Genomic DNA, 15,417 nt, shown 5'->3' with positions numbered 1-15,417 from the left:
TACTTCTGTTAACTGATTGTTCAGAGAAGAGAAGCGCACTCCTTCCACACCACATTGAGGCAGAAATCAATCTGCCTCTTACAGTGTGAGACATTGGGCAAGTCAGGTAATGCTCCTGGGCCTTGGTTTCCTCACCCATCTGTAAACTAAAATGTGGCTATTGAATGAGAGATGGAAAAGGTCTTAGAGGTTTGGAGTATGTGGTTGGGCTAGAGTTCCCTTTCAAGCCTGAAATTCTGTTACTGTGTTCCCCACCTGGGTCTTATTCCAGTTTTGGGAGAATAGCCCTTGAGCCTCAGGATTATCAAGTGGACCAGGGAGATTGACAGGCAGTGTTGAGAGCCCACTTAAGGCTGGTGAAAATTATGCTGTGGTGACACTTACCTGCCCTGTTGGGGTGATCTGTGATTTGCACCTATTTGAGGGTTGTTTGAAGATTTAATTCAGGTAATATTGCCTAGCACTGACACCTGGCGCACCGATGTGATGGGCGTCCTTTCTTCCAGTGTGGTGCTTTACCTTCCCCCACCCCACCATTTAGGCCCACCACCCACCAAGCCCAGTATTGCCTTTTGTTGATCAATGTTGTGGCTCAAATGTCCTAGCAAGACAAGCCATCTGCAACCCTCCCTAGGAACTCTTTCCTATGTCCAGCTCCTGTGGTTTTTGTTTGTATTTTTTGTTTGTTTTTTAATATCTTAGCCTTTCTTCTTTACCAATTCATATGGAAAGACTGGCCTAAAAACCCCTTGAAAAAAATCTCTAAAGATTTTGACTTTCCAATTTTTATTTTCTGGGACTCTTAAGATCAAAGGGAGACTTTTTTTTGTCTGCTTCTATTTTTTGTTTGTTTGTTTTTGTTTATATCTTGGCAATGCAAAAAATATGCACATAATGAGTAAATAGACGAATTCTGAGAAGCAGCTCCTTTGCCACATACAAGAACAAAACCCCCCTATTCTGAACACACATGCTGCTGCTGGCACATATGCATTCATTTCCTAAAGGCACTTCTGCCCTGGCCATGCCTCTCACTGTCAGCAGACAGTTTGTGTCTGGTCTGTTTACGCAACTGAAACAGGCAGGATCCACCTCGGTCTAGGTCATTCTTGGGCTGCAACGTTTAAACACAGCCCTTGGCTTTAGGAATATGTGGACTGAATGAATGGTTGCTAGGGAGTATGGCGGCGTCTTCATTTTATGCTGGGCTCACTCCAGTGCTTGCACGTGGGAACTTCACAAAAGTTATTTCACCAGCGCTGCGCTGAATCCTCTTATCGTACGGAGTTTACTGAAGTGGGGCCAGCTCCCCGCCTCTGCTTGCTTCCCTGCCAAGGTTCCAGAGGGGTGGAGTGGCCTGGAAGGCCGCTGGAAGAAGGGTGGGGTATTTGCTTTCTTATAAAGATGCTTTGGGAAACTGGCTCTGGAGCGCCAGGTTTTCAGGAAGAAATGAGCCTGGATCCCAATGGCAAAGAAAGAGGGCACGGAGGCTTATTTGCCGGTAGGGAGAAAGCTTGAAAGTTCAAGTGTAAGTAATGAGAGCGTGGCCCACGCTCAGGGAAGGGGCACCCTGGCTTGCCCCCAGAAACCCACTGACACAAGAAAACAGCAAGTGAAGTCAGTCTCCATGAACTCATTTCTTGGGCTCCCTGTGCGTGACACTGGCTCCTGGGTCATTGCATCCATACTTAGCTGTCTCGGGTTCCCGCTGATCTAGAGCGAATCCTCTTTCCCTAAACTCTGGTTGCGTAACAAATGAACTCCAAAGGAGAATCTGTCCGTGTCCCCAGGGGACGGGTCCCCAGGGACGGGCTAGCACAGGGTAACGCTCAGTTCTGCCCCGCTGTGCCACCAGTTTCTTAATCAGGGACCCTCTCCGCACACGCACCAACCTCCCCCTACCCCCCCGCCCCCCAGTCCTCGGGGGCCCTTCCGTGGCTTCAGGGCTCCGAGTTCCAGGCAAAACGCACAGGGAATGGCCCTGGGGACTCGTTCCCTTGAAAGTGCCAGAGTCCCGAAGACCTTTCCCTTCTCATCCTGCATTGACGCAGGGCGGGCGGGATGGCATTCCAAACACGAGCAAGACGTGTAGCGCCGGACCCTCCCTTTAAAAAGAATAAATAACTAGAAGCCAGCAGGTAGCCCCGCTCCCCGAAAGGCGCACCGCGGTCGCTGCCCCGGCGGCTGGGTGTCTGCGCTCCCCGCCTTCACTGGGCTGACCCGGGAGGGGAGGAGCAGGAGCCGGAGGGGGTGTTGGGGGTGGGGTGGGTGGGGGTTGGAGAGCGAACCATCCCGAGCCAAGACAAGCAGCACATTCACAAATAAGGCCCCCACCCCCAGCGCACGCGCTCCCATTTAAAGCCGCCGGGCGCCGCGGCCACAGGGCGGCTCAGAGGACGCGGCGGGCCAGCGCCACCCTGCCCCGCAGACTCACCCGGGAGTCCGGCCTCCGCAGCCCGCGAGGGACGCGGCTACAGCTTCTGAGAAGGGGTCTCGCCCGGGACTGCCCCCTCTTTCCCGCGAGGGGACCATGGCACGCCCGGCTGCGCCCTGGCACTCGGCGCTCGCGGTCCGCATCTTCGGCAGCACCTGGTGGCTGCTATTTGTCGCCGGACAGGTAGGGCGCTCTGCGCGTTTGGCGTTCCTCCCTCTCCCGGCATTTTTTTTTTTTTTTTCCTAGTCTGCGCGGCGGCGGAGCGCGCTCTCCCCAGCGAGGATCTGTCCCGAGACCGCGCTGCTACCCGAGCTGGGACAGGTGGCGCGGGTTTGGGGCTAAGGCGGCCCCTCGCGGCGAGCCCGGGGCTGGCGGGGTCAGAGCCGCGCGGAGCCTCAGCCCAGCCTCCGGGGGCCCTTCCCCGGCTTCCCGCCCGCGCGCGGGTCCTGCCTCCAGCTGGGCAGAGTCGGGGCGAGGAGGCGGCGCCTGAGCCGGGGTGCGGCCTTCTCCCGGGGAGCCCGAGACCCCGCACCCCTCCGGGACGATCCTTCGCGGAGCCCCTGCTCTCCTTCGTGGCGGAGGCTCAGGCCGCGTTGGGAGGCTCGGGCGCTGGGACACCCGTCCTTTCCTTGACCGGTGAACTTCTGACATCGTCACCCTGGGCCCCCCGCGTCCCTGGGTCGCAGCAGAGCGGGGTAAGAGGTGCGGACGCCAGCCCAGGTGGGCTCCCTGGCGCTCGGATTCTGGCGGGTGCAGGAGGAGGCGCCCTCACCACGCCCCCTTGGAATTCTCCTACCTAGGCTGTCTCTGGAGCCAGAAGGGGTGTAGGATTTGGGGAGTTCTCCTGAGTGGGTGGCTCAGGCCCGGAGGCGGCACCCAAGGGCCCTGGGAGAGTGTCTAATCCACAGTCAGCTTGGCCACGGTTTATTCCTGAAGGACCCGGCAGGGAGCTATTTAGGGAAGGGCCGGGTGTTAGTCAAACCCAAGATGCGTGTGGTGTCTTTGATATCCAGGCTTCCAGAGTCAGGTAACTTTTGATTAAACCGCACGATTTAGGCAGTTTGTACATAATTTAGCCTACATGAATTTGCTCTTCGCAGTATTACTTGGGTAATTCTGGGAAAATGCCCAAATACTCTTGGCCGGAATTATGGCCAGATAGCCTCCCTTTCCTCTGTTTTGCTTATGGAGACTTGTCCAAATCGGGGGATTTCCTTCTCTTGCTTTTACTTAACTTTAGAAGCTTGTTTCTGGATCTTTATTTTAATGGTCACTTTGATTGGAGTGGTGCACTTTCTGAGGATGAGCAAGGACCAAGAATGATGGCTAAAAACGGCCCAGGGCAGGCTGGCCAGCAAGAGCTACCCAACCAAGGGACAGAAATTTTCAACAGAGAACACCTGCTTAGACTGGAGTGTTAAAAAAAGCATTGCAAAAACGTGCCTTAATTATCAGCAAGCTGTATTCCCAACATGCTTTGCTCCATGGCTGCAGAATTAGGATTGCCTGTGGGAGCTCTTGGAACTCCCTGGCTGGGGCCACACCCCAGCTAGATTGCATCAGAATCCTTGGGGCATGGGGTATCAGAATTTATAAAGCTCCAGGTGATTTCGAGGAGCAGCTGGGTTGAAAAACACTGTGCAAAAATCTGTTCTATAAAATCATGATCCCAAAAGGAAACTCGAAGGAGAACAGTAAAGAGGGCCTAAGAGACAGGCTCCAGAGGGCACCTTTAACTCGGAGCTTCCAGTCCTGCGCTGTCCCTCACTAGCTGTGTCCTTGCCGTCAAGACCCATAACACCATTTCCTCACCTGGGCAGGTTGACATCTAACCCAAATCAAGACAGAATGCCTTGTCTTGTTTCCAAATATCCACAGGGGTAGAAATTCTTACCCCTGAGATTTTGGTAAAATATCTGAGAATATTTGATTCCAGCAAAATGCATAATGAGTTTCTTAGACTTATGGGTTTGTGTGTTTTTTGTGTGTCTGTTTTGCTGTTTTTTTTTTTTTTTTTATACTTGCCCACTCTGCCTTTTCAGACCTATTTCAAGTCATTTGGTGCTTTTCAGATGTTTAGGATTTTTCTGCATTACACACCTGTTCCTCCTTGCTCTGCTTGTCAACCAATTATCTTCTGGATGAAGATGATGAAAGCAGATTTGAGCGTGTGCACGTGTGTGTATGTGTGTGTGTGTGTGTGTGTATGTGCATGTGCCCGTGTGCGCGAGCCTACGTTGGAAGTGGTTCATTTAACTCTAAATGACTTTTTCTAGTTCCTCTTGGCAGGGCTGCTGTCCACATGTGAGGAGCCTGACTAAACCTGTCAGGGAAGGGATAGAAAAGAGTTTGAAGTGGTAGATGGTCCTGTCTCCTGTTAGAATGCAATACTTTACAATTAATTTACTCAGGTGTTGCTCAGAAGCAGCTGACCTTGCACCACTTTCTAATGTCCTTGCTTACTTTATTTTAAAACCACATGGGCATTATGTCTAACCAGTGATTACACAGACCAGAAATTTGAGGGTACATAATATCAAGAAATCATTCTATCACCAATAGCCAATACCAAATAATTTGAAATTGTTTGGAATTTATACATTCTTTAAACAGGTTTTAAATCAACACTCATCCATGAAGGCATGACTACCAGAGTTATCAGACCGTATAAATATACTAGAGGCCCAGTGCACCAATTCGTGCATGGGTGGGGTCCCCGGGCCTGGTTGGCAATGGGGGCCGTGGGAGATTGGCTGTGGGAGCGCACTGACTGCCAGGGGGCAGCTCCTGTGCTGAGCATCTGCCCCCTGGTGGTCAGTGCACATCATAGGGACCAGTTGTTCGGTCGCTTAGGCATATGTGTGTGTGTGTGTGTCTGTGTGTGTGTATATATGCCAGAATAAAAGGAGGGTCTATGTTCAAGAGCTTCTGGCTCCCTAAACTGAATTACACCTGAGCTTTATTCTCTAAAAGTCCAAAGAATGATTTAAATGCAAATGAAAATTATTTGGAAATCCCACCATTTTTTTTCTTTCTTTTCACTGAATTTCTGCTTTTGTGCTGGCTGAATCACTTTCCTAACTTGCAAGATTCTTTTCTTTCCTTGTGAAACTTGAAGGTAGCTCATTAATTAGGTTCTTAATGAAACTAATTATTATTATTTTTTAAATATATTTTATTGATTTTTTACAGAGAGGAAGGGAGAAAGATAGTTAGAAACATCGATGAGAGAGAAACATCGATCAGCTGCCTCCTGCACATCTCCTACTGGGGATGTGCCCGCAACCCAGGTACATGCCCTTGACTGGAATCGAACCCGGGACCTCCCAGTCCACAGACCGATGCTCTATCCACTGAGCCAAACTGGTTTCGGCGAAACTGATTATTTTACTGATACCACCTTCAGTTCATCAGCTGAACCCAAATTCATCCTATTGCCCAAATTGCTCCCAGGTAAGGAAGTAGACTAGTATTGGGGTTTTAACCACTAGCAGTTATCACCTATTTAATGATTCCTATTACCTAACTATAGCAATCCCTGTAAAAATAAACAAGGTTGTGGCTAGATCAACACAAATCTACTGTTATTGCTTAAAAATACCACTTAATGGCAATTCATGTTCTTTTGTTGATATATCAGTGATAGCTCATTCAAACATTAAGGCTGAATATTTTTATTTACTATGTGTTATAATTGCATTCTTGTTAGGAATTCAGTAGGAAGTAAATAGTTCCAGGATGGCTGGAGAGAATTTGTGCCTTTATGGGCACCTGATTTTCAGTTAAAAATTTTGAAGAAAAGAAGACTTGTTTCTTTTGTTATTCCTTTTGTATGTCCTTGCTCTTGTTTTATTTTTAATTTTAACATGATAATAAATTTGCATGGTTAAAAAAATTATAAAGGTTTTTAAGGAAACAGCAACTTCTTACCCTAGTCAGTCTTTTCTTTTTGTTGTTGTTTTATGTTATTTTGAGGTATAATTTACTTACAGTAAACCACACGTCTTTAAAGTATACACTTTGCTAAGTTCTGACATATGTGTACACACAACATCATCACTGCAGTTTCCTTATTACCATTTGCAATCCCTCCCTGCCTTTCCTGGCACCGAATGTCACCAGGCAAACAGTGACATACTTTCTGTCACAAAAAATTAATATATCTTCTAGAATTTTGTGTAAATGGACTCATACAGTGGGTACCCCTGTTTAAAATTTTTTTTTTTTTATTGATTTGAGAGGAAGGGAGAGGGAGAGAAAGATAGAAACATCAGTGATGAGAGAGAACCATTGACCGGCTGCCTCCTGCACACCCATGCTGGGGATCGAGATCGCAACCCGGGCATATGCCCCCAACCGGAATCAAACCCGGGACCCCTCAGTCCGCAGGTCGACACTCCATCCACTGAGCCAAACCAGCCTGGGTGGTGCCCCCTTTTTTAAAAAATATTTTTATTGATTTCAGAGAAGGAAGGGACAGGGCGAGAGAGATAGAAACATCCACGATGAGAGAGAATCATGGATCGGCTGCCTCCTGCATGCCCTGTACTGGAGATCGAGCCCGTAATCTGGGCATGTGCCCTTGACCAGAATCGAACCTGGGCCCCTTCAGTCCACAGGCTGACACACTATCCATTGAGCCAAACCAGCTAGGGCGGTACCCCCAGATTTTAAATGTGTTTTTCTTTCATGCAGCATAATTATTTTGAATTATCCATGCTGTAGCATGTATCAATTAATTCCTTTTTATTCCTGAGTATCACATTTTCTGGATGCACTATGGTTTGTTGTCCACCAGCATTCCCCTGGTGGTGCACAGTGTGCTTCCAGTTTTTGGTAATTACAAATCAAATTGCTATGAGGGTTTGTATACAAGTCTATATGGACGTGTCGTTTCATTTGTTTTATCTTAGGTAAGTGCCTAGGAATGGAATGCTGAATCATTGGTGTATGTTTCACTTTTTAAGAAACTGTCAGTTTTCAGAAGATTGTACCATTTTATTTTATTTTTTATTAAATTGATTGGGATAACATTGTTCAATAACTACACACACACACACACACACACACACACACACACACACATATATATATATATATATATATATATATATATATATATATATATATAAATACTCAGGTGCACAACTTTATAATATGACATCTGTATACTCTATTGCAGGGGTCCTCAAACATTTTAAACAGGGGGCCAGTTCACTGTCCCTCAGACTGTTGGAGGGCCAGAGTATAGTTTTTTAAAAAAAACTGAACAAATTCCTATGCACACTGCACATATCTTATTTTGAAGTAAAAAAACAAAACGGGAACAAATACAGTATTTGTATTTGCATGTGGCCCGCGGGCCGTAGTTTGAGGACCCCTGCTCTATTGTATGCTCACCAACTGAAGCACAGTCTCCTTCCATCACCATGTATTTAAACCCCTGTATCCTCTTCATACTCCCCACACACACTTTTCTCTGGGAACCACCATTTTGTTTGTGTCTATACGTTTTTAAAATTGCTTTGTTTGCCCATTTGTTGCTTCCTGTTTTATATCCCATATATGAGTGAAATCATATGGTTCTTGTTCTTTCTATTCTGATTTATTTAACTTAGCATAATACTCTCAAGATCCACCCACGTTGTCACAAATGGCACTATTTTATCTTTTTTATGGCTGAGTCATATTCCATTGTATATTCCAGTATATGTACCACATCTTCTTTAATCATCCATCAAAGGGCACTTAGGTTGTTTCCATGTCTTTGCTATTGTGAAAAATGCTGCAATAAACACAGGGGTACTTACATCTTTACGAATAGTGTATCCAAAATTTTCAGGTAGATACCCAAAAGAGAGATTGCTGGGTCATATGGTAGCTCTAGTTTAAATTTTTTAAGGGACCTCTCCATAATGTTTTTCATAGTGGCTGCACCAAATTTACATTTCTGCCAGCAGTCTGTCAGGGCTCCCTTTTCTCCACATCCTCTCCAATACTACTTATTCCTTGTCGTACTGATAATAGTTACTCTAACAGGTGTGAGGTGGCCCATTTTACATTCTTGCTGGCAGTAGGTGAGATTTCCAATTCTTCTGCATCCTTGCCAACACCTGGTGAGGTCAGTCTTTTATTGAAGCTATGCCAGTAGGCATACTAGTAGCATGTTCTGGTGTTAATTTGAAATTCCCTCATGATGAATTATGTTGAGCATTTTTTTCATGGATTTATGTAGAATCCATATATATTCTTTGGCAAAATTTTGTATTAAAATATTTTATCCATTTCTTATTGGGTTATTTGTTTTCTTATTATTGAGTTCCTGAGAATTCTTTATATATTCTGGCTATAAGTCTTTATCAGAGGGTATCATTTGCAAATATTTTCTCCCAATATGTGGCTTGTCTTTTCATTTTCTTGACAGTGTTTTGGATGAACAGCAATTTTTAATTTTGATAAAGTTGAATTTGCCTCATTGTTGTGTGGGTTTTTTTTTTTTTTTTTTTTTTGGTAGATTATGTGTTTGCTCCTGTTTTAAAGAAATATTTGTCTAACTTAGATCATAGAAATTTTCTCTTTTATAATTTTATGTGTTACCTTTAGTCTATGTTTCATTTTCAGTTAATTTTTGTATGTGGGGCTTGATATGGAACAAAGTTCATTTTTTGGCCTATGGGTATTCAAATGTTCTAGCACAGTTTTTGAAAAGACTGTCCTTTCTCCATTGAATTGCCTTTGTACCTTTGTTAAAAATCTGTTGCCATACCTGTATGGGTCTATTTTTGGATTCTCTATTCTATTCCAGTTAACTGTATGTCTATTGCTGTGCCAGTACCACACTATCATTAACACTATAGCTGTACAGGAAGTCTTGAACTCAAGAAGTGTGATTCTTCCTACTTATTCTGTTGTTTGCTGGACATTGATTTGCTATCTCTTATGAGTTTTAGAATCAGTTTGCCAATTAAAAAAGATGTGTGCAGGAATTCAATTGGGAATGTTTTAATCTATAGGTTTATTTTGAGAGAATTAGTCTCTTAATGTTGTTTCATAATTCCTGAACATTATATAACTCTCTGCTTAGGTCTTTTTAAATTTCCCTAAACAATAGTTGGTAGTTTTCACCATACAGGTCTTACATATTTTGTCAGAGCCAATGGTAAGTATTTCATATTTTTGATGCTCTTTTAAAATGGCACTATTTTTAAAATTTTGTTTCTGATCCTTGTTAGTATTTTTAAAAAAATTGATTTTTGTAAGTTTGTATTTTCTTCAAGCTTACTAAACTCGTTTATTAGTTGCAGTAGCTTTTTGCTATACCCCACCAATTTTCTACACATATAATCATGTCATATGCAAATAAAGACAGTTCTTTACCAATCAGGATACTTTTTATTTCTTTTCCTTGTTTAATAACACTGGCTAGCACCTGCAGTACAAGATTGAATAGAAATGGTGTGCATAGATATTCTTGCCTTGTTCCTGATCTTAGGAAAATATAATTTGATGTTTCCCCATTAAGTATGATGTTAGGTGTAGGTTTTCTGTAGATGCCCTTGAGGATGTTCTTTTTATATTTTTATTTGCTGAAAGTTGTTATAAAATATGGATGTTGGCTTTTGTCAAATGCTTTCTCTAAATCTAATTATCATATGGTTTTTCATTTTAGTATGTTAATGTGGTGAATTACATTGATTGACTTTCACATGTTAAACTCACCTTGCATTCCTGGGATAAACTCAATTTGGTGGTAATATATTATTCCTTTATTTTTATTTTTTTTACATTGTTGGATTCAATTTGGTAAGTTTTGATTAGAATTTTTACATCTTTGTCTATGAAGGATATTGGTTGTAGTTTTTTCTGCAATATCTTTGTCTGGTTTTAGTTTCAGAGTAATACTGGCCTCACAGAATAAGTTGTGAAATATTCCTTCTTTTTCAATTTTCTGGGAGAGTTTGTAAATGATTTCTTCATTAAATGTTCGGTAGAATTCATCGGGGAAGCCATCCAGACTTTGAACTGGCTTCATGTGAAGATTTTTAACTATAAGTTTAAATTCTTGAATAAATATAGAGTTATTGAGGTTATCCATTTTGTTTTGAGTTAGCTTTGGTAGTTTGTGTCTTTCATGAATTTGTCTATGTCATCTAAGTTGTTGAATTTATTTTCATAAAGTAGTTCATGATGCCTCATTATTTTTTCATTATGTAAAACATATAATATCACCTCTATCATTCCTGGTTTTGCTCATTTATTCATTATTTTTCCCTGATCAATCTTCTTAGAGGTTTATCAATTGTATAGATCTTCTCAAAGAAGTAGCTTTTGGTTTCATGGGTTTTTTCTATTGATTTGTTTTCTATTTTATTATTTTCCTCATCTTTATTTACTTTTTTCCTACTATTTTATGTTTCATTTGGTCTTATTTTTCTAGTTCATTAATGCTGAGGTTATTGATATGAGACATTTAATGTTTTCAAATATAGGTGTCTAATGACAAATTTTTCCTCAGCACTGTTTTAGTGGCATATCAAAATGTGTTTTCATTTTTTTTTTCTTTTTAGTTAAAAAACTATTTCCCTCCGACTTCCTCTTTTACTCCTGTATTTTGAAGTGAATTGTTTAGTTTCTAAAAATCTGGAGATTTTCCATATGTCTTTGTGTTATTCTTTTTCTAATTTAATTCCAGTGTGGTCAGAGAACTCATTTTATATAATTTGAATCCTTTTAAATTAATGAAATTTGCTTTATGTCCCAGAATATGGTATAATAAATGTTCTTATGTATATTTAAAAGGCATTAAATTTTCTACAAATTTGTGTCTTCTAAATTTTTCTGGTCAGTTTGTTATTGGGTAGAGTATTGTGTAAATGTCAATTAAGACAAGTTGGTTGAGGTTATTATTAAAATATTCTGTATCTTTACAGATTTTTGTATACTTACTGTATCAATTATTGAGAGAGGAGTCTTGCAATCTCCATTTACCATTGTGGATTTGTCTGTTGTTCCTTGAAGTTTTTGCTCTATTTATTTTGATGGTAATTGGATGCATAAACATTTAGAATTATGTTTTTGGTGAATTGACCCTTTTGTCATTATTAGATGACCTTCTCTATCCCTGGCAATCATCTGTGCTCTAAAATCAACTCTGTCTTTGTCTTTATTAATATTAGATAATGTTTTTAATCCTTTGAGATTTTTCATGTTAGTTACTAGTATTTCCATAGGTCGTTTTTATCTTTTGAGCTGAGTTAACATTGGTTTATAACATGATACAGGTTTCAGGTACACAATATTATAGTTCAACATCTGAATACTCTGCAGTGTGCTTACCGCCAAAGCTGTAGTTTCCATCCACCTTCACTCAGTTGACCCCCTTTACTAATTCCACCCTCCTTCATAGTCCTTACAGTATGCCTTTAATGTGATTTATCATTCACCATTAGACTTTGATTATGATATAATTCCCTAATTCACTTTCACATCCTACTTTGGCAACCTTTCATGATCTTCTATCACATTTTAAAGACTCAATGGTCAGCATTAACATATTGTAATGGCTACGGTGTGCCAGGTGAAGTGTTATTATTCCATTTTTTTTCTAGCATATTTTCTTTTTAAAATACACAAAAACTCATAGACTCAGCCCTGGCCAGTATTGCTCAGTGGGTAGAGAGCTTCAGCCTGCGGACTGAAGGGTCCCAGGTTCGACTCTGGTCAGAGGCACCTACCTCGGTTGCAGGCTTGATCCCCAGCCCTCGTTGGGCACGTGCGGGAGTTAACCAATGGATGTGTCTCTCTGACATCTATGTTTCTCTCCCTCTCCCTTCCACTCTCTCTAAAAATCAATGTAAAATATCCTGAGGTGAGGATTAATAAACAAACAAACAAACAAAGGAAACCTCATAGACTCAGACATGGTATTTTTAATTCTAGAAGGAAAAGGGAGTGAGGGGAGGAAATAAAGGGTAAAGGGGGTTAAATATATGGTGAGAAGGAGATGACTTTGGGTGGTGAGCACACAATGCAATATACAGCTGATATACTATAGAATTGTACACTTGAATCCTATATAATTACATTAACCAATGTCGCCCCAATACCTTTAATAAAAAAATAAAAAAATAATAAACAGCTTTATTGAGATGTACTTCATATATCATACAATTTGCCCATTTAAAGAGCACAATTCAGTGTTTTATTATATTCTCAGATATGTACACCCATCACCACAGTCAATTTTAGAAAATTTTGTTACTCCAAAATGACACATTTATTCTTTAGCTACTACACTCCTATTCTCCACCAAACCCTGCCCCAAGCAATTACGAATCTACTTTCTTTATACATTTTAATACCCTGAATTTTCATCTGAATGGGATCATATAATATGTGAACTTTAGGGATTGGTTTCTTTCACTTAGCATGTTTTCACAGTTCATCCAAGTTGTAGCCTATATTTGTACTTTATTTATGGCTGAAAAATATGGCACTGTATGGACATGCCACATTTTGTTTACCCATTTGTCTATGGATGGACATTTGGATTGTTTTCACTCGGGGCTGTTATGAGTAATGCTGCTATGAACATTCCTGTGCAAGTTTTTGTGTGAACGTATGTTTTCATTTCTCTTGGGTAAATATCTTAGGCTTTGTACGCTCTAGTACTGTATCTGTTGCAACTACTCAACTCTGTTTTAACAGCACAAAGCAGCAATAGGCAGTATGTAAATTATTGAACTTGGCGGTGTTCCAATAAACTATTTACAAAAATAAGTGTTGGGCCAGATTTTGGCCCCCTGGCCATAGTTTGCTGACCTCTGAACTAAAGTTTCATGATGATGTGCCTTGATGTGGGTAATTTCAATACAGCATGGTAAATTCTTTATGTCCTTGCAATAGGTCTATGTCCTTTAGTTCAGGGAATATTATTTTCATATGTCTGATACTTTCCTTGCCAGCATTTTGTGTTTGCTTTTTGTGAAACTTGTTAGTCAGTTATTATGCTTCCTGAATTGACCATCTACCTTTTAAAATCTTTTCTTTATTGTTATGAAAGTTTGTTGCACTTTCTAAAAGACTTTATCAGTTTTGCTTTTCAAGTGTTCTTTCGATAGATTTTCAAGCAGTATTCCTAGTTGTAGGCAAAGCGTCACTACCCTCCTCCCCTTTTGCAACAACAGGTGTCTCCAGGTCTGCAGCCTTCCTGACCTTCCCCGGGCCAAATGGTCTTGCTTCTCACATTGTCACCCTCTGCAGGCACAGTTCTGTCTGTCAGTTACACGTCCTCCACCAGTTTTCCATATTCAAAACATTTGGTGGCATCTTTTCTCTGCCGTTGTCTCCATCCCAGTTCTCTTGCCATCTTTATTTACTTACTGTTATTTTAACAGACATTTGGGGCGTTCCATCTGCAACATTTAACTGGAAGTTAGCACTGTTTATTCTTTATTTCTATTTTTTTGTCCTGATTCATCTCCAAATCTCATTAGCGCTCCTTCTGGTTATTATGCACACTTTCCAGCTATTCATGCTTTTTTTCCCCCCCAGAATAAATATAAACATTGGTCAGTTTTACAAAAAAGGCACTAAACTTGAGGTTTGAAGACCTTGGTTCTAGTTCTGGATTTACTGACCTCAGCAACTAAGAGAGTCATATGTTCTTCAGGGAAGGGAATCTATGTTTACTGACCGCTAGCCACCAAACATGGAGATACTTCCTCCATCCCCATTTTTGTGTTCTAGTTTAAATCTTTCAGTCACTGCTCTCTAGTCCCTGCTTCAGTAAATACAGTCTAACCTATTTGCTCACAAATACAGCACAGAAACATAGTTTTACAAATTATGAAGTTAATATTCAGAAACAGTTTTATGAGAGAACATGGAGTCAACATGATGTAAAGATCTGGCCGTAAAATCTCACATGTGGAATTAACATTTATTCTCTGTGGTGTGATTGAGGTTTAGGCATTTCTTTTTTTTGTGGTGGAGAATGAAGATGAGGTGAAATGAAGGAGGAAATGCTTTTGAATAGTTAGTCATTCCATATCAGTTTTAACATTTTATTTTGCACTAGGATGACCTGTAAGTAGAGAATGATGCATTTTGGGGAGGGGTGGAGTGGGTGGTGCAGGAGCCATAGATTTCTGTTCAGCTCTGTTCATGACTATGGGATTCTACAGCCGGGAGGAACCTTAGAGAGTTTTTAGTCTTATGCTTCACAAACTTCATTTTATGTAGGGATTGGTTTGGCCCTGTCACACAATTCCAAAGGTCACCAAAGACAGAGCTGTCCAACCAGAAGCTGAGAAGCTTTCAAATGGCCCCACTCTTAGGGATTCAGACTCAACCGGGAAAGGATGGGTCCTAGGATACCCCTTCCCCTCTTCCATGTATCCAAGAGGAGGATTCAGGCACAGTTGGACCAAAGGCCACAATGTTGGGAAACACTGATCTGATCGGTCTTATTTAAGGACGTGAGAAATAACATCTTAGGAAGCTGAGTGGCATGTCCCAGTTTGTTAGTGGGAGAGGTGGGAGTGGACCACGCGTCTCATAACTCCGCTCAGTGATTTTTCCCTCCAGAGCCTGCACTGTTATTTCAGTGTCTAGTTACATCATGAACTAAAGATATGAACCACCAGTTTAAAGTGTCTTTATGTGTAGTAACCTCAGTTTTTTACAAATGGTTTTCAGATGTTTGGGAATAGCTTTAGCTCTCAGTCCCACTGCCTGCAGCAGAGGCATGATGGGGAGGAAGAAGGAAAGGAAAACCCCCAGCCTGTACCCCCAACCCCTCACATAACCTGCTGGAAACTGGCTTCTGTGTATTTTCTTCTCTACTCCTCATGCCCCTGGAAGATTAACAGATACTTATTTAGAACACTGTCCAAGGCATCCGGGAACTTGACACTTGGTGAAAGGAAGAGTACGTGCTGCTGAACACCTTCTCTCCTCAAGCGCGATGTAGCAACCGTTGT

General features: G+C 41.7%; 1 protein-coding gene across 1 annotated transcript in view; it reads left to right on the top strand.

Annotated features, from left to right (window-relative positions):
• Positions 1 to 2,381: 2,381 nt before the first annotated feature.
• ADAMTSL1 (ADAMTS like 1) overlaps positions 2,382 to 15,417 on the top strand; it is a gene marked incomplete at both ends in the record, with an annotated part of 891,527 nt that continues 878,491 nt past the window's right edge. The window contains one exon of the mRNA XM_081104271.1: positions 2,382 to 2,617. Coding sequence (XP_080960397.1) covers positions 2,531 to 2,617 — 87 coding nt within the window. The remainder of the gene's footprint in view (positions 2,618 to 15,417) is intronic.

This window comes from Myotis nattereri (assembly GCF_964212035.1).
Source record: "Myotis nattereri genome assembly, chromosome: 12".
Classification (NCBI taxonomy): domain Eukaryota; kingdom Metazoa; phylum Chordata; class Mammalia; order Chiroptera; family Vespertilionidae; genus Myotis; species Myotis nattereri.
This window is presented reverse-complemented; position numbering and strand designations above follow the sequence as displayed.